Here is a 26,795-nt window from a genome sequence, read left to right on the forward strand (position 1 = left end):
AATAGAGTCTTCCCAAAACCAGCTCCAAGATCACAACATGTCAAAGATGTGAGATATATTTTATTTTAATCTTCATTTTATGACCTTTGTTTCTCTTTGGGCTTCTTTTAAACTAAATTTTTCATTGCCTAATAAATAGGAAGAATGTATGTTTGCTCCCATGTGCTTCTCTCACAAAGCAACACCTTATACTTTTCCAATATGGTGATAATTATTGTGCTTTAAAAAAAATGTGGTCTATAATTGCTGAAATACAACTTCATATTCTGGTTGTTTCATACAAAGCAAAGGTTTAACATCTATTCAGAGATATCACTTTCTGTAGACAAGAAGCCTTTAGTTAGCTATTCGTAGAATCATAGAATAGTAGAGTTGGAAGGGACCCTGAGGGTCATCTAGTCCAACCCCCCTGCAATGCAGGAATCAACTAAAGTATCCATGACAGGTGGCCACCCAACCTCTCCTTAAAAACCTCCAAGGAAGGAGAGTCCACCACCTTCCGAGAAAGTCTATTCCACTGTTGAACAGCTCTTACCATCAGAAGTTCTTCCTGATGTATTGCCTTTTTTTGTAATTTGAATACATTGGTTCGAATCGTACCAGTTTTATGAAATCCCCTAAAATATTCACCCACTTCTTATAAGAATCAAGGTTCTGAGTTACAGGAAAAGGCATGGGATGGGCTGCAGTCCATTTTCTTCTTCTTTTGTCAATTTCACAATAATACAACTTGACCTTGACCTTGAAAACAAAAAAAGAGGGAATGTTCACCCTTTTCCTGTTTTTGTTCTTTGAACTTTTCAGTTGGGTGAACTCTCTGAGATTACTTTCTTTTCCCTTTTTTAAAAACTCACAAATGCAGAGCAAAAATGAAATGGAAAAACAAGTATTACACATCAGTTATAATTTTTCCATACAAAAGTGGAAACTGAGTGTAAAATATGTTGATCAAGCAGCCTTGCACTTTGACAAATTTAGGTTCATATTTGATCTAATGCTTTATTATTCCATAGCCTGCAATGATTTACATAATCCACACTTGGTTTAGCCATTAGGTAGATGGGGGTTGCGGATCTCTGCCCCTCTGACCCAACCACAGTTATTCTACCTGAGCAGGCAGACAGTAAACCAGCCAAAGCACTCCAGCAGGCAATGTGAGTTTGTTCTTACTTGTGTAGGAAAGGAGCAGGCACCAGGTGGAGTAGTGAGTGAGATGCAGACAGGTATTGGAGGACCAAGCTGTATGTGCCACACTGTGACCTGCCTTGGTCGCCTAATATTGCTGCTGTCTCAGCAGAGAAGCTGGAATGAGATCAAACTGCAGTCCAATCAGCTTCTGCACAAGGAATGGGGGTGAAAGCGTAATCCTGGACCGATTGCACTGCCCCAATTCAAAGTGCTGGTTTTGACCTATAAAGCCTTAAACAATTCAGGACCCTAACAGCTCATGGACTGCCTCTTTCCATGTTAGCCACCCCAGACCCTGTGATCAGTTTTTTTCATTAGTAGTAGCAGTAGTAGTTGCAGTACTATTTTGTGTTCTCATTTTGTATTCTTCTGTTGTGAACCACCCTGTGATATTCAGAGGAAGGGCAGTATCCAAGTTTAATAAATAAATACTGTTTTTTTGCACCATAACACTCACTTTTTTCCTCCTAGAAAGTAAGGGGAAATGTCTGTGCGTGTTATGGAGCGAATGCCTACAGATGGCGGGGGTTCTGCTGCAGTCGTGAGCAGAGGATCCATGGTTCCCCTTCCTTCCCTCCTCCGTGGCTTGCTTTGAAAGAGGAAAACGGGGGAAGAGCCACTGAGTGGGGAGGAGAGAGGGACAGAGAGCCTGCTTGCTTAAAGGAGCAAAGTGGGAGAGGAGAGGAGCCTTCTCCTCTTATACCCCTCTTCTGCATTATTAACAGCATCCTTCTCCACCCCCCCACGCGTGTTCCTTGTCGCTTGAGTGCTTTTCCTTCCCTCCCCACTTAAAACGTGGTTACAAAGCACGGATCCACATGGATCCTCAGGATTTTTGCATTGGGCTACCCCAAACTCACCGTCAGATCACATGTCTGTGGCCACAGCATGAACCACAAAAATCATACACCTGCTGTTTCGTTTAGAATATTTTTTTTTCTTGTTTTCCTCTTCTAAAAACTATGTGCGTGTTATAGTCAGGTGCGTGTTATAGAGCGAAAAATACGGTAATCTCATTTACTTAAGGCAGCAAAATGTCTTGAACTGATCCTGCGTCATTCTGGCTCTACCAGGAATTGACTGGTAACACCAAGCAGTCGATTGAAATGGGCAGTTCCTGAGATCATCTGTGTTCAGATATAAGTGGATGCTGTTTTGAATAAAGACGGAAGCTTTCAAAACAGCACTGATTTTAGCCACTGACTTTGTGTACCACCTTGTATATCACCAGCAGTACCACCCTAGATGCAACCCAATGGACATTCCTACTGGCTGTAGACCAGGGAGGAGGACCCTCTAACTTCCATTTGTTGCTGGACTCCCATAACCTCTGAACATTTGTTATCTTGGCTGCAGCTGCTGGGAGTATGGATAACTTAATGCACAATAAAAAAAGACAACTGAAGAGACCCTGTGTCAGACCAGTGATCCATCTAGCCCAGTTCCACCTACATGACTCCATCCTGTAGCCACTCTCAAAAATCTCTGTAAGAGGCCTTTCAAAAGCCCTTCTAGCTGAGATCCATTAACTGAAGATGCCAGGAAGTGAACCAGGGTGGCCATCTTTCCTACTTTTCAGAGGAAAGTCATCTATTTGAAAGGCTGCCCATCTAAGGGTGGTTGCAAGATAAAAACACCCTAAGAAGGAAGAGGAGGGGCTTTGAAGTTGCCCATTGACAGAGAACAGCTGGTCAGCAGTCACAAGGTCACCTGGTCACAATCTTCCCCATTATGAGATTTAATGCATTTCTATTTAAATGATAGTAATTGTTTCTATGCAAATAAATTAGCACATTGCATATGTATCCTGTTTTGTCTTTTTTATGACTTGTGTCCTCTTTTTTGGCAGTGCATACCTGGCCACCCTGCATTGAACTTGGGATCTTCTGCATGCAAAGCATATGCTCCACAGAGCCAGTGAAAAAGAGGTGCCAGAACCAGTGGCGGAGTTAGCTGCATGGGAGCCCAGAGTGGCAACCATGCTGTGCACTGGGGGGGGCGAGCTGCGCAGCGGGGCCATCCACCATGCACAGGGTCAGCAGGGCAAGCCCCCACATGGTGTGCCTTTTTGTCACCCCCCTCATAGATGACATCTGGGGCAGACCGCCCCCCCTTCCTGCACCCCTGGCCAGAACTCACCATGAACACCTCCCTTGTTCTTCTATAATGGCAATGGCACCCACTTGAAAAGTGCTGGAACTGAGTTTCAGCAAGTTCCGGCTGGGGGGGAAAGCTCTGCACAGAGCTATGGCCAAATCCCTTTTCACAGAGAAGCATTTTCATTACATTACATTCTAACTCTGGCCTTGAAAACATATTTGGGATCTGTTGGTTAAGGAGAGGCTGCCAGTCCCATAATCTCCAGAATCCAGTTTGCCCAAAGAACCAAAATGCTAAAGGGCAGAGTTGTGGTGAACCAACAAAGACTGCTGTGTGGTTTCCCATGGTCTATTGTGTTCCTTATTTACAGCAGAGATGCATTTCTTTGGAAATGTGATGGCTTCGTTGCCAAGAATCCCATCCTCTATAATCTGCTCTGCTGAGAAATGTTTGTAAAAAAAATATAGCGGAGTTTGACGGGTGAGCCAAAAAAGCATATGGGAGGACAGATGTGAAGATCTTTTGGGGAACATAATCCCTCTGCTATCGGTCAGTGAAAATAAAGAGTGGCCTTCCTAGAAACCATTGTCATATCCTGAAATGCTCCTTTCTCCGAAATGTTTCAAGGGCTGTTCTCTCAATGGCACAGCTTTTTCCTGGTAAGTTTAATTAATTTGGTCTTGGCAGTCATGTTAAGGGGAGAAACAGATGCTACTTGGGAAAGCCAGGGGTCTCAACCCCATGGTACTTTCATAACATTAATGGAGGCAGTTTCCAGCAACTAGTATTCAGGAGCATTACTGACTCCAGATGCACACGCAGAACATAGCCAGCATGGCTAGTAGCTGTTGATAGCTTTATATTCCATTAATTTGTCTAAGCCTCCTTTAAAACCATCCCAGTTGGCGGCCATCACTGCCTCCTCTGGGAGCAAGTTCCATAATTTTAATTATGTTCTGCACAAAGAAGTACTTTCTTTAATCTGCCCTGAATCTTCCAACATTCAGCTTCATCGGGTGTCCACAAGAATGAACCTATAGATACAGCCCAAACATATATAAGTTTGCTCAAAAGTTAAGTCTTGCTGAGTTTGGTGGGACTTGCTCCCAGGAAAGCGGCCAAAGGGTTACCAAGAGAAAGGTTAAAAGTAAACTTCTTGAGCTTCGTGTAGAAAATGGGTGGGAGATCTTGGGTGAAACAGAAGTCAGCGGATAGTTTACAGAAGCCACTTCCTCCGATTCTTTTGTGGAAAGGAGGATGCTGGTAATTAAAGCATGAGTCCCTGGATATGCAACTGGAACTGGCAACAAACATGTAGAATCCAAGAGAAGGGTGAAGAGTTATCAGCCTAAACAGATTTGTTTGCTCTTAGATGGAGACTTCTCACCCACTACTCATATATAACGACATGTTGACACCTTCATTACATATATTTGTGGCTTTGTATGCACACATAGGTGTGGTATGTGGAATACCTTCTTTGAGATCCCTTCTCACCAATTCAAACACACACGTCCATTCATGCCCATTCAATTTTTTTTGGGGGGGGGGCACCTCAAATATTTTATGGGGTGGCCCCAAAGAAACCTTGGCCCTTAGGAGTTGACTGCTATGTCAGTGGCCAATTGATTTATTGTCACTTGAATATTGGACTTTAGGTCTTCAGCAGTTGCATGTTCCTACATTTTGACTGCAAGTTTGCAGATCCCGTTACTTAAGGGATCCAAGCAAACATTTACTTAATGCCCCTATTAATGTGGAACGAGCTGAAATATTTACTTTGGTACCTCGGTTTTCAAACGTAATCCATTCCAGAAGACCATTCAAGTTCTGAAACATGTGAAACCTGAAAACTCAACAGCCAACAGCTAGGCCTCAGGATCTTGCACTCGGTGGAAGCCACGTGGCATGTTCGACTTCTGGGGCATGTTCAAAAACCAAAGCATTTACTTCCAGGTTTATGGCAATCGTAAACCAAAATGTCCATCAACAGAGATGTTCAAAAACTGAGGTGCCACTGTATAGTACTTTCAAAGTTATTCACAGTTTGGTTTATAGGGGTGAAATGCTCAAACCTTTCCAACATTCGGCTACAAGTGTCAGCATTAGAATTTGCCGATAAAGCCAAAGTTGGAAAAGGTACTTACCATACCAGTTAAGGATTACAAGCAATAATTATTTTGGGTTTACTTATAAAGCCCACCACACAGGCTTTGTGACCCACTTGCAGAACATGACCCACAGAGTAAGGAAACACTACCCTAATCTAACAGAGGGACCCTCCTGACTGGTTTTTTGGGAGGTGTATTCTACATTCTTGAGTTGATGCAATGAAGTGTTTTTGTGGTACATTTATACCGAACCATCCACACATCTTTCTCCTTTGCTAGTTGCGCTATGTTATTACCATGCTAGTGCCCTCTGGCAGGACACTGTTTTGCTACAGCGCAACAAAAGCTGGACCAAAAAAAACCCCCCACTTGGAATATTTGTGGTATGGTTTTGAAATGAGGAGGTATATCCACAAAACATTTGTGGGCACAAAGAGCATTGAAAGCAGCATTGTGTTTAATCACCCCAATACCATCATGAGCACAAATCATAACTGATGCACATTAGAAATGACATCTGGAGAGGCCCAGATTATTCAAAGCTAGTAGTAACTTCACAGAAATTGTGAGGGCAGTGGAAGGTGATGAGACACTTCTGGTCTTCCTAAACCAAGAAAGCATGAGTTTCTGGGAATTAGAGGGAAAGCCGGATCTTCCAGGACAAAGATTAAAATGGGAGGACAACTTTTGAATCAGCCTACCTGCTGGACAGCTGAAAAGCATTGGAGGAATATTGCTTCTAGTTTGGCTGGAAAGTAGGGTACTGCTAGCATCTCATTCTCCAGCTAAGCTAGTAAAGGATGGCATTGAGTATAGAGAATCCAGCTCCCCAGGCTCAATTTGTTGGCCAAATTCTGATATAGGGGGTGAGATATGGGAGGGAGCGCACTACTTTGTGCATATGGGCATCATTTCAGGACACAATGCTTCTGTTGAGTCACTCTTGGCCACAATCAAACCCAATATTATTTATTTGGAAAGCAACTCAAAGAGAACCACTGATTCACGGCCATGTGAATCCTTCTGGTCATGTGGGATACCATCAAATAAAACTGCTATGAACCATGTCACCTAAAAAGGACATTGGCATGCCATTTAAATGTGCTTATTGTGAATCATGAGACAATGAAACATTCCTTTCTGGCTGTCGGAACTGCCCTAGTCTACATCTTGATGTTGAGTACAGGGCAGAAGTACTGGCAAGGATCCCTTACCCCACTTTTATAGAGCAAAATGAGAGACGGCTGTGGAATACCATCTCCAGTTCCTGTTAGATTTAGCAACACGACCACATTACAGGGTGTGAAGCAGCATCTACTGATCTGCCAAACTGCTAAACAGAAGAGAGAGCAAATCACCTAACATGGTGATATGCATTGACCAAGCAGCTGAGACTTGCTCCATTTGTGTGTGGAAGAGGCAGTGAGCTGGTTCTCTCCCCTAACATTCTCCTTTCCAAGCTGGTGCCCTTCATATGTGTTGGTCTACCACTCACTTTACCCCTGGGGCTTCTGAGAGTTGTAGGCATCATCTCTGGAGAGCACTGAGGACAGAGAAGCTGCTTTAGAGATAAAGGTGCGTTGATTCCAATCCATACTGTGGGAGAGCCTACAGACCCTGGAAGTGGTTCTCTAGGTTTTGTTAGTCGCTTGATATTGACCATGGCAACCCAAAGTGACTTACTACCAACCTGACTGTTATGTACTGAGTTGAATAGGATCCAAAATGCAGCAGTCTGATTGGTCCTAGAACAATGCAGCAGTATGATTGGTCCACAGGAGCCACCCAATACAGCTCCAGATGGAAGTGAATCCACAACCTGATTGGCCTACAGGAGAATTCCGGAATTAGCCAATCACGTGCAGCCCATTGTGTAAATAATGTATATAAATCATATACTTTGGGGAAACTTCCATTCCTCCTCACCACTATGAGCTGAATAAAGAGCATGAAATCCACTCTCGACTCTGAGTATATTTCACAGACAGAAAGACCAAAAAAGACCAAAAGAAAAAGATGCCAGGGATTTAATCTGGAACATTCTGCATGCAGACCAGATGCTCTACCACTGAGCGAAGAAAGCCCTTCCCTTTAGGCAGTGGTGGCCTTTTGTCTTCCTCAGCCTTAGGCAGGAGCCTGGAATGATGAGAGAGCAACACAACAGAAAAGGTATGGGGGGGTGTTAAAGAGAGAAAGTCTCCATCCTACCCCATAAACAGCAGGTTGAAAAATTTCTTCATTCAAAGAGGATCTGTAGGCAAACGCAAGGGGCACGACTTGCAGGTGTGATCCTACTCCTCCATCACTGCCTAAGGATGTTTACTTAAAGACAGTGTTGCTCACCTATTGTGACTTTTGTCACAATAGATGTAAAGGTGTCAGCCAATGTATGAGCTTTCCTAGTTGTACCACTTTGTCCTCGGTTCCGGCAAGCCCATGGCTTTCAAACCATTACATTTAAAACCAAACTAAATGAATAATGGTGTCCTGCCATGCTCTCACTGAACTCTGCATACTATCAATATAATTAGTTCGCATTTCCATGCCTAGTCCTGTGACTTGATTTGTTTTAACTGTGTTGTTGTTGTTTACTCTGGGTTTTGAATGGTAGGCACCTGACCTGGGACTTGCTGGTGAAGGGCAGGGAATTAATATATTCAACATTGTTATTATTTCATAAAATGCATTTCATAAAATTTAAATGCTGCTTGATTGGAAAAGAAAAACAAAAACCTCAAAGAGGTTTACAAAAAGAATAAGAATAATAATGAAGGGGTGTCAATCATGGTCACCAAATCTTGTGTTGTTTGCGCTTGAACATCTGCTACAGAACATGCAGTTGTCTTTTCCTTAACCCTTCTGGTTTTTCAACAAAATCAACCACTTGTCAGGAAGCTGCATGGCTATGTGAGCATCATCTATCTTTACCAGGCCACTTCACACTGAAATAGGAAGAAGGCTTGTTGCTGCATGCTTCCTTCCTCTTCAAAGCACAGGCCACATTCGATTGCTGGGGCATCTTGCCCTTACCCACACTGAGGTGCTTTTATTTTTGGCATTGTGCTTCGGTGTTGAGTGGCAACTGCATTTGAATTCCAAAGGGGAGTTGCCAAAATCAATCTTTCACGTTCCCTTGCCTGGCAGATCTCAGGTTGGAAATGAACAGGGAGGGCTCCCTGTGTAGATTAAAAACTGGGAGCAGACAAGAGCCAAAGTCCTGCAGAGGAGGAGCAAACTGTTGGGTGCTCCAGGTATCCAAAAGCTTGTTTATTCCCTAAGGACGCCCTAATTTTCAAGTGCTTTTTGATATTATTAATGCTTTTAAAATATTTTAGATGTGTTTAATTGTAGTTTTATTTGCAACAATGACAAAATCAGAGGAATAAGTGTGGGCAAGCAAAATTATAAAACCAAAGCATTTGCAGACAATAAGCATTCGCAGTCTTAACTTTGGAACAACCCTTAGAAAGTGCATTCGAGTTATTAAAGGAGATAAAAAAATTTGCAAAACTGGCAGGCTTTAAAATAAACAAAGGTAAAACCAAAATGTCAGTCAAGAACATGGATGATCAAGTTAAGAAGAAATTAGGGGAAATTGCTAGTTGGGAAATAGAGAAAAAAATGAAGTATTTAGGAATGTGGTTGATGGCAAATAATCATAATATCTGTAAGGATAATTATATGAAGATTTGGAAAGAAATTTAAAAACACCTAGAGCAGAATGTATCTCTAATGTGGAGAATCTGGGTGATAAAAATGAATATTCTCCTAAAAATGTTATTTCTGTTTCAAATGACCGCAACGCTTAATGATGTATGCTCTCTTAAAAAATGGTAAAAAGATCTGTCTAAAATAATATGGAGGGGGTAGAAATCCAGGATAAAACATAATATTCTTATTGATATAAAGGATAGAGGCTATAATCATTCATGAGCGATTTCAGCAGCAAAACCCAAGGAAAAATCTGTACCTGCTGGCTTGTGGTATATCTTCAGGAGAAGAAAAGGCTAATCACAAACCCTACTCAAATCTGAAGTGGAGTCCCTAAGATTGTATTGTGGTGTTACTAGTCTGCATGTTCTTTTCACTGAAACATGCATTTTTATGCACGCTTTAGCCCAAGTATATGCATTTTCACACAGTTTACCTGGCTGAAGAACTGCATTGCAAAATTTGGAGAGCTGAAAACTTCAAAAGATGGCTGCATTTCAGTTCACGCATTGTTTCAAAAAGTACAAGTCTGGTAGGCTCTCCTTTTCATGTGAACTAAACTGAATTTCCCCAGCATCCCTCCTTCCAACTTGACTTCTATCATGCTTTCTACCCTGTTAAGTGTGCAGAACAATACAGCCTCATCAGCAACCATGGCAAGAACCTATTGAAGGCAGAGGACATGGTTGACAGGCTTAAGAGCCATGAATCTGGGGAACAGCTGCTCTGTCCAGAATAAGGTTCCAGATGAGGAACGAGGGAGTTGAGCCAAATAGGTAGGGGGTGAGGACGGGTTGAAGAGTGTCTGAGAAGTGGAATGGCAACGTGACAACAAGCAGACTGGAAACGTCGCAGGAACCAAGGCAACAACGGCAAAGCAGGAAGCCAGGCTCAGAAAGGTCATATCCACACCATGCATTGCAAGCACTCTTATGCCACTTTAACAGTCACAGTGGCCTCCTGCTTTGCCAAAGGCAAAAAGGGGTGTGTTCCCTCCCCCTTTTGGAGGGATTTCTGAAGCAAATGCAACACACAAGTAGTGAAGAAAGTCTGAAATTTATCAAGCAGCAGGCTTATCTTGCACAAGAAGAAAATAGAGCAGGCAAATAACAACCCCTCCTTTCAGTTGCTGGGAGCCCCAGGGATATAGCAGCAGAGTAGACCTTCATCTAGCCAGGCTATGCAACACCTACATCAGTTTGTGCCTGCATCAAACCTTCTCCTCTCTCTGGCTCAGACCCCATGGTTTTTATACCCTTGTCCACCCCAAGTCATGAGGCTTAATTGCTTAACCAACTTCACCCGGCTTGATTGTTAAGCTACCTTCACCTGCCTTGGGGGTGGGGTGGCTGGTCTCATGATCTAGGCCAGCAGGCAAGCAAAGTAATTAATCTACAATTGTGTTTTCTCTGCGCAAGGAGCATTCCTGCAAGCAATCAAGTCAGCAGGAATCACTACTGCTGAGCTTAGGAGAGTGGTGAAGCCCTGCTTTATTAAGGGTTAATTGCACAAGGCCACCTACGCCTCCTCGGGTTAACTGTTTATTTTCCACTACACCTCCTTGCAACTCTTGCACACGTAATGAATTACAGTTCCCAGGTTTCTTTGGGGGGAGCCATGACCCTTAAAGTGGCATGAGATCATAAGACAAGCCAGCTGGATCAGGCCGAGCATCCTGTTCTCAAAGCAGCTAACTAGATGCCAATGTGGAAACCTGTGTGGTGTTCTTACGGAGCCCCCGGTCGTCTCACGGACTAGTGACCCATGCTGCCACCAACCAGGTCCTCCCTGGTAAATCACTTAAGTCTCAGTCGGGTTCTTAAATTAACAAAGAAGAGTGTAGTTCATTGCAAACACAAATAAACTTTAACTGCATTCAAAACGTTGTTACTCTTTACCTTCTTAGTCTTATTTTATCCTGTCTCTAACTCTTCTACCTCCCCTCACACAAGAACCAACTGCCTCTCTATTCCCAACTGTCTGCCAACTGCTTTTCCACTTGCCTTTCCCAACCAACTAAAACCAACCAACCCAAACCTCAGGCTAAGCCCTTTTATAAACAGGTAGGCTCTGCCTCTGGCTTTTCTATTGGTCTACCTATTAACTCTTTCTCTCCCCCTGTACAGACATTTTTTTAAAAACTGGGCAAACAACACACCTGCAAGCAGGATTTGATCGCAAGAACGCTCTTCCCTTCTGTGGCAGTCATGTTGCACCCCGGGAGCTGCCAGAGGGGTGAAAAGTGAATGTGAAAAGAGGCTTGCAATGCAATACACAAAGCCATTGGAAACCTGAAGCCAGTGGGATCAAGACTGCTCTGTTACAGGATAGCTAGCTTAAGTGCTTTGTAGGCAGTACTTCCCTCCAGAGTCTACCCCTTTCTCTGATGAAATGTGATGCTGAAAGTATGAAAGAACTGCAAAAAAGAACTGCCAGCAATGTCAGATCATTCAATCCTTAGCTCTTGATTAGTTCTTGGGTGGTTGTGCAGCTGGGATACCTGATCAGGACACCTGAGTTCAGAAACAATAGCCAAACAATTCCAGGGAACGGTTGTGGATCAGTGGCAGAGCATCTGCAAAAGGTTCGACTCCTGGAATCCGCAAGTAATATTAGGAGAGTTCCCTGTGTGAAAGTCTGGAAAGCTGCTGCCAGTATAGAGATACAGACTACCTGGACCTTTGGACTCCTCCCAGGCCACAAACCCCTTCCCATGTCCTCACCAGCCCTGCTCCTTGCCCTTTTGCTAGACTGGGAGTGTCCTTCAGCTACGACAATGCCTCTGGCTTGCCTGGGTGGAGAGAGCAGTATGTAAACATCTGACTTTTGCATGGCTGAATCCATGTCCTACTGTCCGCAGGTAAAACAACTGCATCCGTTGCTCTGCCTACTGTTGCCACTGCTTCCACCCACTGCCCGCATGTGGGCTCCAGAAGATTGCCAATGAGAGTCAATGTGTCCCTCTGGCTGAAAAAGTTCCCCCTGCCCTCCGCAGCTGGCAAGGTTTGTCTCCAGTTATGGAGGCTGGGTGGGGAGACAAGGTGTTCTTCTTACCCCAGCAGGACTCAGCTTGTCCCATAGGTGTTGGCTTGCCTCTAGGGAAGGCTCAAAGGTAGGTGGGAGCTGGGCTAGCCTGGAGACAGCCTTTGTTCTGCAGTGGCTGGGCCTGTCCCTACATGACAAGTCAGGTACGATGGTATGAAGAAGTACCTGGACTCAGATGATTTCTGTATTTCCAGTCATTAAACTCATGTAAATGTACACTCATTGCTCTCTCTTCCCTGCAAATAACCTCTATGCTTTTCAGTTACAGAGAGCAAAAAACTGGTTTCTCTCAATCTTCTCAATTCAGCCAAGCTACTCTGATCCAAAAGTAAACCATTCCTATGGTTAGGATGCCACCCTCTATCTCCAGTACAGAACAACAAACCCCTGTGTTGCAAACTTAACACAACAAACAATACAAGCAACACGAAGACCAGTTTACTAGATAGCACTGCAATTCTTATTGCATTACATGATTTAGTACAAAAAAACCAAAATGTGTACACTTGTGAATTCTCTAATATATTTGAAAGCGAATGGACACACATCTGTCAATCTTTGAAAGTCCGTAGACTTTTGCCCACAGGATAGCATTCTATTACTTTGTTTCAACCATAGACTCATTATACTTCTACGGACTTTCAAAGATTGACAGACGTGTGTTCATTCACTTTCAAATATATTAGAGAATTCACAAGTGTACACATTTTGTTTTTATTGTACTTACCTTCTATCTCCAGGGCAGAAACGAAGTAAACACATAAGCACAACATGTGAAAAATTACTCTTTTTACTGGCCCAGAATCAACTCATTTGCCCCATGGAGGAAGATATATGAGAACACAGCTCCTATCTCTATAAGGACTCTCAAAATATAATTTATGATGTTAGTGTGTTGTCCTTCCCACAAGGAATTCAGGATAGCAATACAGGAAGCTCTCACGTTTTATCCTTACAACGACCCTGTGAGACACAACAGCTGGGCTAAGGTTGAAAAACTCACATTGGAAAGATTTAAAATTGACAGTGCAACCCAGTGAAACAATCCCATTGAGTTCAGTGGATTTTATTCCAAGCTAAGTGGGTATAGAAGGTGAAATTATTGAATTGAATCTCCTTCATTTCCTCTTTGCAGCTTCCTCAGGGGAGGCACCTATCTTGTGAAATTCTATATACATGTACTGAGAAGTAATTCCCACTGAGTTCTGTAATACTTGCTCTCATGTAAAGTGGTATAGAATTAGAATTTAATTCCCATAGACGAGGCATGGCCAAACTTGGCCCTCCAGATGTTTTGGGACTACAATTCCCATCATCCCTGACCACCAGTCCAGTTAGCTAGAGATGTTGGGAGTTGTAGCCCCAAAACATCTGGAGGGCCAAGTTTGGCCATGCCTGCTATAGGCTATAATATTTTTCATAATTCCTGATCATTGGCCATATTGGCTGGAGCTGAAGAGGGTGCGAAATAGCAAGGCAGCTTCAGAAACAGGATTGAGAAAGTAAAAGGGGGGCACATGGTGGAAATGAGAAGCTCTAAGGTGTTATTGTAGGGGAGTAGAGGGTTGGTGAGCAGGGAGGCAGAGCCTCCCAGCAATTAAATATCTGCACAGTATTCATGTAAGGGACCATCACTGATCAGTCTGATTAAAAAAACTAAACTGTTACTTGCAACCAGGGAGGGATCCTCCCAGTTTCTCATATTTCCAGTCTTCTAAGTTCAGTTTTCCAGATTTCCACATCAGTTTGTGGTTTATTTGGTTTTTTAAAAGAGTCCTCATAAAAATTTATCAGTACCTTAGTACAAGTTTATTCTCATATGCACATTTTGGCAAAGCAGCTTCCCCCAATAGAATGTATTTTCCCCAATAGATGCATTTATATGCTACTCTAACATGTCCATTTTTGCATACAACACTTGACTGGAGTACTGCATTGCAAAATTTGGAGAAGCACAAATTTTGAAGGATGGGTGTGTTTTGGTTCACATGTTGTTTCAGAAAATGCATATTAGGTAAGTTTGCTTTTAAATGAGAACTGATTGCAACTAAAATGGTTTGGAAAGGTACTTCTTTTGCATACAAAGCAGCCAAAGTATGGCAAAAGAATTTCTTGTCAATTTATTTAAGTGTGTGGTTTATACCGTATATTTGTTACAGCTAATGATATTGACAACTAGAAATACTGACTGTTTTCTGGATTGCATCTTCAGCCTGAATATCTTCTGTTAGTGATGTTGATATTCAGTGCCAGAATTACGTGTAAGCTAAACAAGCTAAAACTTAGGGCCCCACTCTCTTGGGGGGCCCAAAAAATTCAAAGAGAAAAAAACTGGATGTACATTTCCAAAATATAAGATAAAAACAAAATAATACCTACATACAGCAGCTGTATGTAGGTTTTATTTTATTGTGTTGTGTATGGACCTATTATGTCCATAAATTACCATATAGCATATATTCAACACAAAAAACAGTGACAATTTGTTGTTGACAAAGGACAGCTGGACACATAAAGGGTCCCATTGCCTTCGGTAGCTTAGGGCCTTATCAAATCTAAATCCAGCCCTGCTGATATTTGAAAGGCAGAGAAACACCAGCTGTTTGCAATTTTTAAAGGGTTCTGTAATAAGGGTGAGACACTGAAGTGGAACCCATTTGAAATCAATTTAATAAATTCGCACATGTAAGGTCACAGGTTGGTGTAAGATCACTTTTCGTTTTCAGAGTAAAACTAGATTAATTAATGTGTCTGAGTTTTAAATGTTTAATGTTTCTCACAAACACAGTTCAAACAAAGCACACACAATTCATGAGGTATGTCAGTAGTAATTTTTAGAATATTAATGACTAGTTTCCTTTGCTATTCATAGCTTTGTTTTCCAAGTAAAAGGGAGTTGAGAGTGTGAAGTGGCTATTTCAATTTTTCCACCAGGATTTCCTTGAGCAGGTAGAGGAGTGCCCTTCTTGTCTTATCTAGGTAAGTTTATTTGTTCTAGGTAAGTCTTTGTTCCATTGCTATGGCCACTTTTGCTCCTGGCCCTACTCACCACTGCCATGTGGCCCCCAGAAGATTACCCACAAGGGAATATGGACCTCTGACTGAAAAAATGTCCTCTGTCCCAATGCAGAGGAACCATTTCAGAACAGAAACAAGAAAATCCAGAATTTTCAGCTCTCCAGGAGCCTGCTGTTTATCTGTGTTCCTTCTGTGATACAGACATGGAAACAAGGCAGACACACCCCTGCCTTGTCCTGCACCAACTGATACAGTGTTTTGGTGGCTTGCGGCTGTCATCACATTAATTTTCTGTGTGGTGGTGTTTCCATAGGTGCTGAGGGTGTGTTTGTGTGTCATTTCCACATCATCTGCAGATTCTGCATAGGGTTTCTTTTTCCCCCACTGGGCGGAGTGGTCATAGGATATTGTGGCTGTAGTGGTAGTGCTTCTCTCCCTTCCCCAAGGTAATTTAATTAATATATTTATTTACTCTGCTTCATCACTGCGGCAGCAATCCCAAGGCATGATACATTAAAAATGCAAATTGCAGGTCATATAAACAAACAGAACTTCACCAACTTGCTCTTAACTAACACAATAATAAACAGACAGGCTGAGGTACTAATATCCAGAGAATGCCCAAATGTAAACTTACATGAAGAGCCTTCTCCAACCTTGGAGACTGGAGTACAAAACATCTGGAGGGCACTAGGTTGGGGAAGACTGGTTTATGCAATGGGCCGCCATTTTGTTATTTAATAATAACAACAGAAACACTGTCACAAGAGCTGTTTCTCATATTTTCATCCTTTATTTCTGTCCTGCTCTGTTTTATACATGTGAAACAGAATCTTCCCAGCAGCTTGTAAACAATGCTTCTGTGGAGAAACTATGCTTTAATTTCCGGAAGGATGGCTATGAAATTATTTGGCATTAGAACAATGTGGTACAGTGGCATCTTAAAGATAATCAAATGCCTGTGTCAATAATAAGTGAACTCTGACAGATGGAAGCTATTACCATAAACAAAGATAGTTGAGGCACCTTAAAGTGCAATCCCATCCATGTCTACTCAAAAGTAAGGCCCAGTGACTTTAATGGGGCTTGCATCCAATAAATGGGGAATTGTTTAGGGGTTTTTTGTTACTGATATTAGTATTTTGTAGCTTTCCTTTTTGATACGATTATGATTCCTGTGGAAACAGTTTCCATTTGGTTTTGTACTTTTTGACTACTTTTGTTATGTTTGTAATTATGTAAACCTTTTCATGCTTTAAGCTGCGTGGAGCAGGGTTTTAATTATCATTATTATTTAGCAAATCTGTATACTGCCCTCCATCCGAAGATTGGCTTACAAATAAAATGATGTAGTTACAGATAGGTAGCCGTGTTGGTCTGCCATAGTCAAAACAAAACAAAATCCTTCCAGTAGCACCTTAAAGACCAACTAAGTTAGTTCTTGGTATGAGCTTTCGTGTGCATGCACACTTCTTCAGATGGTATCTGAAGAAGTGTGCATGCACACGAAAGCTCATACCAAGAACTAACTTAGTTGGTCTTTAAGGTGCTACTGGAAGGATTTTTTTTTGTTTTGTTTTAAATAAAATGATGGTGACTGAAAGGACTGCAACTGTAATATAAAGACTTAACAGATTCATTATAGCCATAAGCTTTCGTGGCCTTTCCCTTTCCCTTCCCTTTTCCTGTAGTGAGAACCTTGCTGGCAATATACCGTATTTGAAGCTCTACATAATAAAAACCCAAAATCAGCTTAATTATCCAGTGTATCTTGCTCACGTGCTAATAAGCAACCGAGCTCAACCGTGCTCCCTTCCAAAGTAAGCCAGCATATCAGATTGCACCTTCAGCCTGCAAAGCGCACATTCAGCCAAGCCCCGGGAATGTAAAACTGTACTGGGTTTACTTTTGCTGGTTAATTGATTGGGGCACGGAGCAAGGGTGGGGAGGATGTCACACTCTCTGATCGTTCGCTGCCCTGCGCGCAGGCGCCGTTGAGCGCTTGCGGCTCGCCACGCTCAATCGCAGCGCCCCCCGCCCACCTCCCCCTTTCCCGGCCTCTCTTCCCCTCCCTTCCCCTGCTGGGACCAGGAGCCCGGAATCCTGGCAGCCCAGAGGCCCGTTACGGGAAGCACCACCTCTGCCGCCTGCCCCGCCCACGGCCGTGACGTCACCGCCCTGCCTACCAATGGCGGCTCGAGCGAGGCGCTCGAGCTAGCGGAGTGAAGCCGTCAGTCAAGGCGAGCGGCGCACCGCAGTTCATAAGGTGTGCGCGTCGGCGGCGGTTCGTGAGGCGTCTGGCGGGGACGGCGATGGTCCGAGGCCTGTGGGAGTAGCGCGCCAGGAGGAGGTGAGTGAGGGGTGGGTTTACCGGCCCGCGTTGGCCTTCGGCTGAGGGGAGCAGCCTGTGGGCCAGGCCGAAAAGGAAAACTTGGCAGCTGCCCTCAGGGGGATGTTGGGAGCCGCTCTCCGCTCCCCCCCGCGGACGGGCCTTGTCCTCCGAAGGCTGTGAGGGAACGAAGCCCGTTCTCGAGAAGCCCGCCTCGGTCGGGCTCTGGCCTCGGAGGCGGCCCCTGAATCGGCTCTCTCCTCAGCGGAGCCCTTTTAATGTGCGCGGCTGAGGCGCGTCCCGCTTTTCCGGCGCCTCGCGTTGCTTTGGGACGCCCACCGGCGCCTCAGACCGTCAGCGCTGGGTCGGCCTGGTTTGCGACGTCGCCCCCTGATAACATTTCTCTTAGACACCACCCTCTAGTCGCGGCCGAGGGTGGCAGCAGAATTCCCCCTGCCCTCTTCTTCCTGCGCGTTCTTACGTGCGCGAAGAGGGGTCGGGGGGGAGAGGGGAGGGGCGAGTGCTCCGTACTCCGGTCTGCCTTGAGTTCTCAACCGAATGGGGCAAGTGGTCGTTCTTCCTCGACCAAGCATTCAAACTAATATCTATGCAAATATCTATTGAAAGGCTACCGTGTCGCGATCGGTTTGGAGAACCCGAGCTAATTTCTCACTGTTATTCCTTCCCCTCTTTTACACGATAAAGCTCAGCGGTCGTAGCAGATAAGGGTGTATAGAACTTTATCTTCTGGGTCGCCTCTCTTTCCTCCACTGTTGCAATATGGCGTCCCTGATCTTTTCACTCCTGCTATAATTTTTTTTCCCCTTTTCCAAATTCTTATCTGTGGGGCGTTTTTTCAGGTAACGCCCCACATAATCGATCACATGATGCAGTGCACACACCCCATCTGAATGGGAATACACATCAACTTTGTGGGGGCCCAGCCCCTTGAAATATGTTACTGTGGGGGCCAAAGCCCCTGCGGCCCCTAGGAGTTGGCTCCTATGGTGGGACACCATTGCCATTCTAAGAGAAAGAAGAAGGCGTTCGTGTTGAGTTCCAGCACCTCTTTTTCTAGAAAAATAGCACTGCTGATTAGTCAATCAGTGGACTAGAGGGACTGGGCTAGTCCCCTAAATGTCCTTCTAGTGTCTCCTCCCCAAAGCCCAGAAAGCTGCTGCCCTGCTTAGGGAGGGAGGCACAATGCTCACCTGCAGTTGCAGCTTCGGAGGGCCTCAATCCAGTGGCGTAGCATGGGTTGTCAGCACCCGGGGCAAGGCAAGTAATTTGCGCCCCCTAACCCATGGATTTTAGCACTTGAGAGAGCTGCGAGTGCGAGTGCCCCCCAGATGTTGCGCCCGGTGTGGCCGGCCCCCCTGCCACCACCCCCACGCTACGCCACTGCCTCAATCACCCTCACAAGCTGGTTCCTCTGGCCCTAACTGATTACCTATGGAAAAATCACTGCATGCCACTGGATTGTATGTTCCCTGGCCAGGAGCTGAATCATGCCCCTGCAGTCTAAGTCTCATTATGTTGGTGGTAAACCCGTTCCTAAACTGGGGGCTACCTTTGTGGTGCCCTTTAGACACTACTCCCATCAGCCTTGGCAGCATAGCCAGTGGTTTGGGATGATGGGAGTTTGTAATCCAGCAGTATCTTCCTTTCACTCCCTTTCTTTGACTTGTACAGTTTTAGACCAAACTGCTTTGGAGGAGGATGCAGTCTTTTTGTTATGTGCAGTTGATGGCATGCTATATAAACAATAGTGATAATGTGCAGTGTTCTAACACATTCTTGATATTGAATAGTACTGGGATCAAGCTAGAAGTACATGGTGGCATAGAGATTGGCTGTCATTCATCCTAGTTGGTATCTCTTTTGAAAGGCAGACTGGTGCATCTCAATATTGTCTCTACTATGTTTCTGAGCTTGCCATTTGTGTACTTCCTCTCCCCACCCTCCCAAGGATGCTAGGATCATCAGTATGCCTGATTAGGGGATTTCCACAGGGTTACTTGACTACAGTAGTGTATGGCATATAAAGGAAATGATACTATTTTTATTTGTATGATAAATTTGAGTAGAGTGCTGAGAATTACCACAGGAGAGTGGAGAGAATTTTCTCGGCGTGTGGTTCTTTTACCTGAGTTGATGGTTTGCCTTTGACAAGATGGGAAACATAAGCAGTAGCCAGTAAAATTTTCTTAAGGTGCTTCTTGGTTTGCTATAAAAGGCAAAAAGGACAAGATCAAAGTAGGCTTTCCATTTCCCCCCTCCCCAAATAACTTCCTGTGGATTCTGATTATCTTCTGCTGTGCATTAACAGTCTACTATTTTAGCTAAAATTGTATTGGTACTTTGCAACCAAAATTTATTATAATATAGATTTTGGTTCTAAATACTGTATTAATGTAATGTGCAGCCTGATCATTGCAGTTAGGCATGTCTAATCCCATTGAAGTAAGAAGGGCTGAGAGAAAACAAATCAGAATTTGGCTTGTTACTTGTGAACCCAGGCTTTTGGTTTGTTACTCTTCAGACAAACCATAAGCAGAAGCAGGGCAGCAGGAGGGAGAGAGAAGTGAAGCAAGACATATTAACATTAAATCACAGTTTCAGTGTGACAGACAAACCAGACCATGCAAACATCTGCTTCTAAATGGGAAATTTTATAATGCACCTTATTTTTGTAGTTTTAAGTTGTTTTACACTGATTTTAATATTGTGTCTTAATGGTTTTAACTTTCCCGGAGACCTTAGGATGAAGGATCGGGTAATAAATTGTTATTATACTAATCCAAACACACTAAATCAGATATATATACCTTTTAGAAAATGTGCATCATTGGCCAAGGAAAGTTCTAGCCACAAGACAAAAAATGGACTTTATCAGTATATTTAACCATGATCACTAAGTAAACCACAACTGTCAATTTTATATTTTTATAAAATCAATATTGTGATAATAATTAACAAGCAAACTAGACATAAATTATATATAAAATAGAGTGTGTGTTAGTTTATACTTTTCCCTCACTTTATTGCATTGTGATAATGGTTGAGAAGTGAGCTCAGTAGCCATGCTCAGGCGCATTTTGTATCTGGTCGTTGACCACTTGTGACCAGGTGAAGATGCCTGGGCGCCAGGATGGCACCTGACATCTCCACCATCTAAAGGTTCATGCCTGGGGATCATTGGATCTGAACTGTTTTCACACACTAATAGCACATCCGATAGAATTCTGTCAGGTTTATTTATCTTTACAATTGAAATGAATTTCAGAAAGCAGAATGCTTTTTCTGTGCAGCCTGAGCAGGAGCAGGTGCCATTAAGAAAAAGAAGTAGGAATAGGAATATATGTGGACTGTTCCTGGATTGAGTACTTTTCTTCTTTAAGTTTTCAGAGTTCTTAAGCTAGCTCAAGGTGGTCATCCAAACTAGCCAGATGTTTAATTGATATTCAATCAATCATTTTTTTGGGGGGGGGAGACTTTAGAGCCATCTTGCCCCAAAATGGCAACTAGACAAGTGGGGAGTTGCCTGTATTCCTGTTCTCACTCTTGGCTGTTTCCCTGAGTGCTATTCTTTTCTTGCTTTCCACAAAACCTTTTTGTTCATGGTTAATAAACCTGTCAGAACAGAGGAAACTACAGAACCTGTCTCCTGAGAAGTGTCTTCATAGGGACTGATTGAGCAGAGTAAAAATATTATATATATAAAAAATTGTTTTTACAGAGACTTGGTTCAAGATGTTTTCAAAATGGAGTTGGTTACTGCAAGCTGTGTGTACTCTCCTGAGCATTTACTCTTTTGGAGGTAAGTCTGCAGGATTAATAATAATAAATTGTTCCACTGTATTATAAAGCTCTGTTAGTTTGTTGATTTGTATACATTATAGAAAATGATTCTTGATTTTTACTTTGAATCTATTATATGGAAGGCAATGGCATAGAGACTACAGGCTTGTCAGATCTATTTGTTGTTTTTTATTAAAACCACAAGATCTGTGAGCCAGAGCCAGGTGTAAAAGGCATACAGTTAGATTACATTCTGAGTCTTTGTATTTGTTTTCGGTAGCAGAACTGAATCAAGTTCACTGAAAAGTCCACTCCTGGTTAACCCAGACTTTCTTCATTTCAGGAGCCTAATGTGGGGGGGGGGGGCGGTATTCTAGATAGATACCGTTGGCTTGTAAAGTCAAAATATAAAAAGTTGTGAAACAAGCCAATAGTTGATGTGGTAATATGAAAGGAAGGATATATAACTTATTATCAGGTTTTCTAGCTTGCTAAGTTCCTCTTTTTAAAAAGAAATCCTGTACAGTAGAGAAAGATTACACAAAAACCAATTAAGTTACTACATGTGGTATGTTGCGGTGGAAAGTGAGAAGATGGTTGAAATATTTCCTGCAAGATTAATATTTAAATTGCACAGACAAAATTGAATAATATGCTTTTGGAAATGAAATATAGGTGAAATTTCAAGACAATGTTTCTCTTTACATAATATTAAACAGGCCTAAGGAAATGTAACACATATATACTGCTACCTCTGCACATTTCTATCTTTTTTATTCACTCCTAATTCTGATGTTTGATAATGTAACTATCTTTGAAATCATGAGGTGTGGGGGAGTTCACTTAACTAGCACAGACAAGAAATGCAAATAGTCCTTAGGAAAATTACAGTTGCTAGACCTAATGTCTTGGATCCTTAGATATGAGAACAGAAGTAAAGCTTCCTTTCCCTCCCCCATTCTCTGCATTACCCTGAACAGCCTCTGGAGAGAGTTGGGGTTCCTCATGAACAATGTGGGATGGGTTTGCTATGGTAGGGGAGGATTTTCCCCCAGACTGGAAGGAAATTCCCAAATATCCCAGCAGTCTCTGGTACCCCATCCCAAATTGTTGGGGGGGGGACCTTTTGGAGTAGCTTTTCAAGGTGCAGAGCTCTCACAAGATCTCACTGGAACCCAGAAGCTGCTGCTGCTGCTTGTGGGTGGGGGGGGTGCCCATGGATGAGCAGGCCCAGAGGTGAATTCAAGAAATCTATCTATGAACTTCCATCCAGTCATTTATCTTGGATCCAAGCAAATGTTGTCAATTAATGTACACTAGAAAAGTAAAGGGGGAAATGTATTTTCTAGGTAACTATTGTCTTCCGTTGTCATATTGTATGCTTATAGCAATAGTAGCCATGTTAGTGAACAATACCAAACAAATGATCTCTCTCTGTTTCAGATGGATATACGCAATCATGTGGCTATATAACTCCGGAGTCTCCTGTAGTATCCCTTGAATCCAGCTTTACAGCATACTGCATTTTTAGGGACTATTGTGTAGATTATGGCAACCTTCGTGCTGATAAAGTTATCTGGAGAATTCAAACTAAGGTTGTTCCTAAAGAACACTATAGCATAATAAATGAAACTGTTTCAAGAGTAACATTCAATGACACGTCTATATTGGCTTCTCCTCTGACTTGTAACATCTTAGTGGCAGAAAGCATTGAGCAGAACATCTATGGAATTCAAGTTGCCTTGGGCTGTAAGTATTTCTCCTTAAATTCTTCCTTGTGGGGATACACATAAAAGGAACAATCTATTGCCATGCAGTGGACCCTCTAATTACATACCACTCTGGATATGTAACTTTCAAGTTACGAACGTGGCAAACCCAGAAGTGTATACCTCCGGGTTTCGCCGCATGCACGGACTTTTCGGGTTGCGGGTGGACCTCTGGAACGAATTTAATTCATATCCGGAGGGTCCACTGTATAGTCATTCTCCTGCTCCTTATAACACTCTTAGAGGATGTTGGATTTTGTCGAATATATTGAAGACAACATGGAGAAATGAGAAACTTTTATTTCACATAGTTGAAAGGTACCAAGTAAAGAAAAAAGTTACATCGTCACTTGGCAAATATGTCACCAGGCAGGAGTAAGGGCAGAAATTGCTGCCTGAATGATGTTTGTTCCACATAGTAACTACACAGTTTCTGCCCTTGTACTGTATTATGAGATTCTGAGTATGATTTTATTTTGAGAATAGTGGTGACCCACCTGGAGAACCTGTCAAAGATATAAAACGGAATATAAGTTTTCTAAATAAAGTTTAACTGTTACATGGGGATAGGCATTATGCTTCCATAAGAAAGGCAGTTCAGCAGGTATGCCTGTATTGTGTAGCATCAGTTTCAGCGTAGCCCCTTGACCCCTGTTCCTTCTGGCTTATTCAATCTAGCAGAGAGGGTGGTTGGGTACAGAGTGTGATTAGCACTTCATTGATTGCAGGGGTGGTGCATGCTGTCCTGGAAGAGGGAGTGGTGTGTCCTCCCTTAAATAAACCAGTCCTGGGCCCCTTAGTTATACTAGTTCCTCTACCAGTAAAAAATACCCTCTTGGGTAGGTGGTAGAAAGAGTTTCAGTGCAGGATGACCACCTACTATTCTTGGAAAAGGCAATTTTTTTATTCCAGTCTGGGTTCAGGCCTGGTCATGGGAATGAATTGGCCTTGGTCACCCTAATGGATGAGCTTTACAAAGAGCAGGGCAAGCCGTGTGCAACCTTGTTCCTGCTTCTCGAATCTGCATCTTTTGACACCATTGGTCATGGCATCTTCCTTGACTGGGAGCAGTCATTGGGCTTTTTTGTACACAATGTTATGGCTCCTGTTACCCCTTTAGGGTTGTCTGCCCTGAAACCATATAGGTCAGTAGTTAGGATACACCACCTTAGTTGGCACCATGCCCATTCTGTTCGGAGTGTCATCTGACCCTAAGCTATTGTAGAGTAGCAGAAATCATTCTGTGAGTAGCCTGCTTGCACAATATTGGATGCAACTTGGGGAATGAACAGGTGAACAATATTAGATTTTGATACACAAATTCTATTTACAGCTGTATATGCTGCCTCGTATGTAAAAATGATACTATTGCTTCAAGTGTTTTTATTTTCCTATTTTATTTGTAAGCTGTCTGGAGTCCCTCAGGGAAAAAGGCAGGAAATAAATACTTCCCTTCTTGTAATATTTTATGTCAACTGTGGTGTTTTGATGTACTTCCTTTTTACCTTTACCTTTGATGACCTTTTGACATGAATGCTCTGCTTTACAGTATTGAAAAAAACAATTAAAAATGAGGTGGTTTTTTTTGAAAAAATTGATTAGGACCAAAATGAATTCATGTTGTTTTTGCAGGTGTACTCCTAGATTAACTTCTGTTTATTTGTGTGTGTTTAAATGCAGTTTCTCCAGACAAGCCTGAGAATTTGAGTTGCATTGTGCATCAGACAGGAAGAAAGGCATATTCTCAAACTTGTACTTGGGAACCTGGAAGATACACATTTCTGGACACCAATTATACTTTGAAATCTCGGTGGTAGATATCTTTTTTCAGTTTTAAAGACCTGTAGTTAATTTGTTGAATACAAAACTTTGAATTCTTAATATTTGTTGTTAAGCATACAATTTTTTAAAGGGAAGTCACTTGTTCAAAATATTTAAACATTGCTCTAAACTGTGTCTAAGTAGCACAGTGGTCCTGCTAGTTTAAAAGAGCTGAAAGCCAAAATAGGCAGTGGATGAGAAAAAAGGGACTAAAACTACTGAATAGCTGAATCTTGAGGGACTATAACTTTGGTTACTGATATGGTTTGCAACCAGGGTGGATAAATAATCAGATTTATTTTTTTTAGTTAAATCGGATATTTTTTTAAATAAAATGCTTTTGGACGAAACCTCTTTCTAAAGATAGTTTTCTATTTAAGTTACATTATTGTCCAAAAGCTATCCATCAGGAAATAAGGATTTGTTTTTAATTATGTAGCATGAGGTTTTATATGCAGTGTTTAAATTTTTTGGTAAATGAATTCCACTAATCCATTCACATTGTCATGCTCTTTCAGAGGTTTTTGTAAGATTATTTGGGGCATTTTTTTCTAACAAGAAGATATTATCACGGATGCTTGTTTTTGCTGTTTTTAGTGTATCTTTTATCTCTGTTGGAAGCCGTCCAGAGTGGCTGGGGAGACCCAGCCAGATGGGCGGGGTACAAATAAATTATTATTATTATTATTATTATTATTATTATTAAAAGTTTGAATTTGTGTCTGCAGAGATAACATGCCTTTTCTTCACAGGAAAAATGTTATAAAATAAACATGCAGAGTTGAGGGAAAAAACCTTAATCCCATTGTTCCTTTGCAAATTTATATACACAGAATCAACCCCTTAGCTCTTAAATGCTAAGTTCCAAGAGGTTTAATGAATAGATTGTTTGGAGTGGAATAGATCTGCACAAGTACCTAAGTGTGAAGCAGTAAAAATGAAAGTGCAACCTTGTGAGCAGAATACTCACAATATATGCATATTCATAATAATCATAATTATCTGTCTATGTATTTCTAATAGTATAACCAAATCGATAATTTTTACTATAACTGTAAAAACTACTCTGAAAATTTGTTATTCCAAAAATGAAACCTTCATCTGGTTGTGAATATTAAGATTATACCAGCAAAAATGACTCCTTCTCTAAAACAATTATTTACATCAGTAAATCTTACTGACTAGTGATTTAAATTGATTTGATTTAAATCAAATCCATGCTGTTTGCAGCAAGATTTTTTTTTTAAGAGCAGAATATTTTGTAAGAGGAAAAGAGAGAACAATAGTTTGCTTTAAAGAAAACAACATAATGTTTAGAGATATCTACCAGACTTTTGGTTGATGCATACAAGTCAACCTACTTATGACTGGTTAGATGGTGTACAAGTAAGTAAGTAAATAAATAAATAAATAAGAACAGCCACTTCCTATTTTACTTAAAAGTATTTCGATGAAAGCAAATTGCTTTTGGATTAAAGCAAATTGCTTTTGGAAAAAAAATCTGAGTTGGTGTCCTTTTATCAAAGCCCCACCTTTAAATAAATAATTTTCTTTGTGATATTGTGGAGCAAATGCTACAGTCCAAAGCTCATTTAATACAGAGTAAGTTTCATTGAATTCTGCTAGACTCACCTCTGTTTAAATCTGTCAAGGATATGTACATATAGTTGTGGTTTTTGAAGTATTGGGACCAATATAAATTTTAGTGTATTAAATCCTGCTTCTTTTTCTCCAACCTCTAGGCCAAACGAAGAGTTTCCTGACTGCCTGGGTGCCAATAATTCTTGTACCAGTACTGTGGTTGTATTTTTTGTCAACTTGGAAGTGTGGGTAGAAGCAAAGAATGCTCTTGGGGTAGTTGAATCTGACCGCATTGTGTTTGATCCTATAATACAAGGTAAA

General features: G+C 42.1%; 1 protein-coding gene across 1 annotated transcript in view; it reads left to right on the forward strand.

The window, feature by feature from the left end:
* The first annotated feature begins 17,337 nt into the window (after positions 1-17,337).
* Positions 17,338-26,795, forward strand: part of IL6ST (interleukin 6 cytokine family signal transducer) — a 31,065-nt gene continuing 21,607 nt past the window's right edge. Inside the window, exons 1-5 of the mRNA XM_083703453.1 lie at positions 17,338-17,523; positions 21,242-21,322; positions 22,747-23,052; positions 24,753-24,885; positions 26,636-26,790. Of these exons, the coding sequence (XP_083559579.1) occupies positions 21,256-21,322; positions 22,747-23,052; positions 24,753-24,885; positions 26,636-26,790 (661 nt within the window). The 5' untranslated portion in view covers positions 17,338-17,523; positions 21,242-21,255. The remainder of the gene's footprint in view (positions 17,524-21,241; positions 21,323-22,746; positions 23,053-24,752; positions 24,886-26,635; positions 26,791-26,795) is intronic.

Source organism: Podarcis gaigeae (genome assembly GCF_964106915.1).
Source record: "Podarcis gaigeae genome assembly, chromosome: 11".
Lineage (NCBI taxonomy): Eukaryota > Metazoa > Chordata > Lepidosauria > Squamata > Lacertidae > Podarcis > Podarcis gaigeae.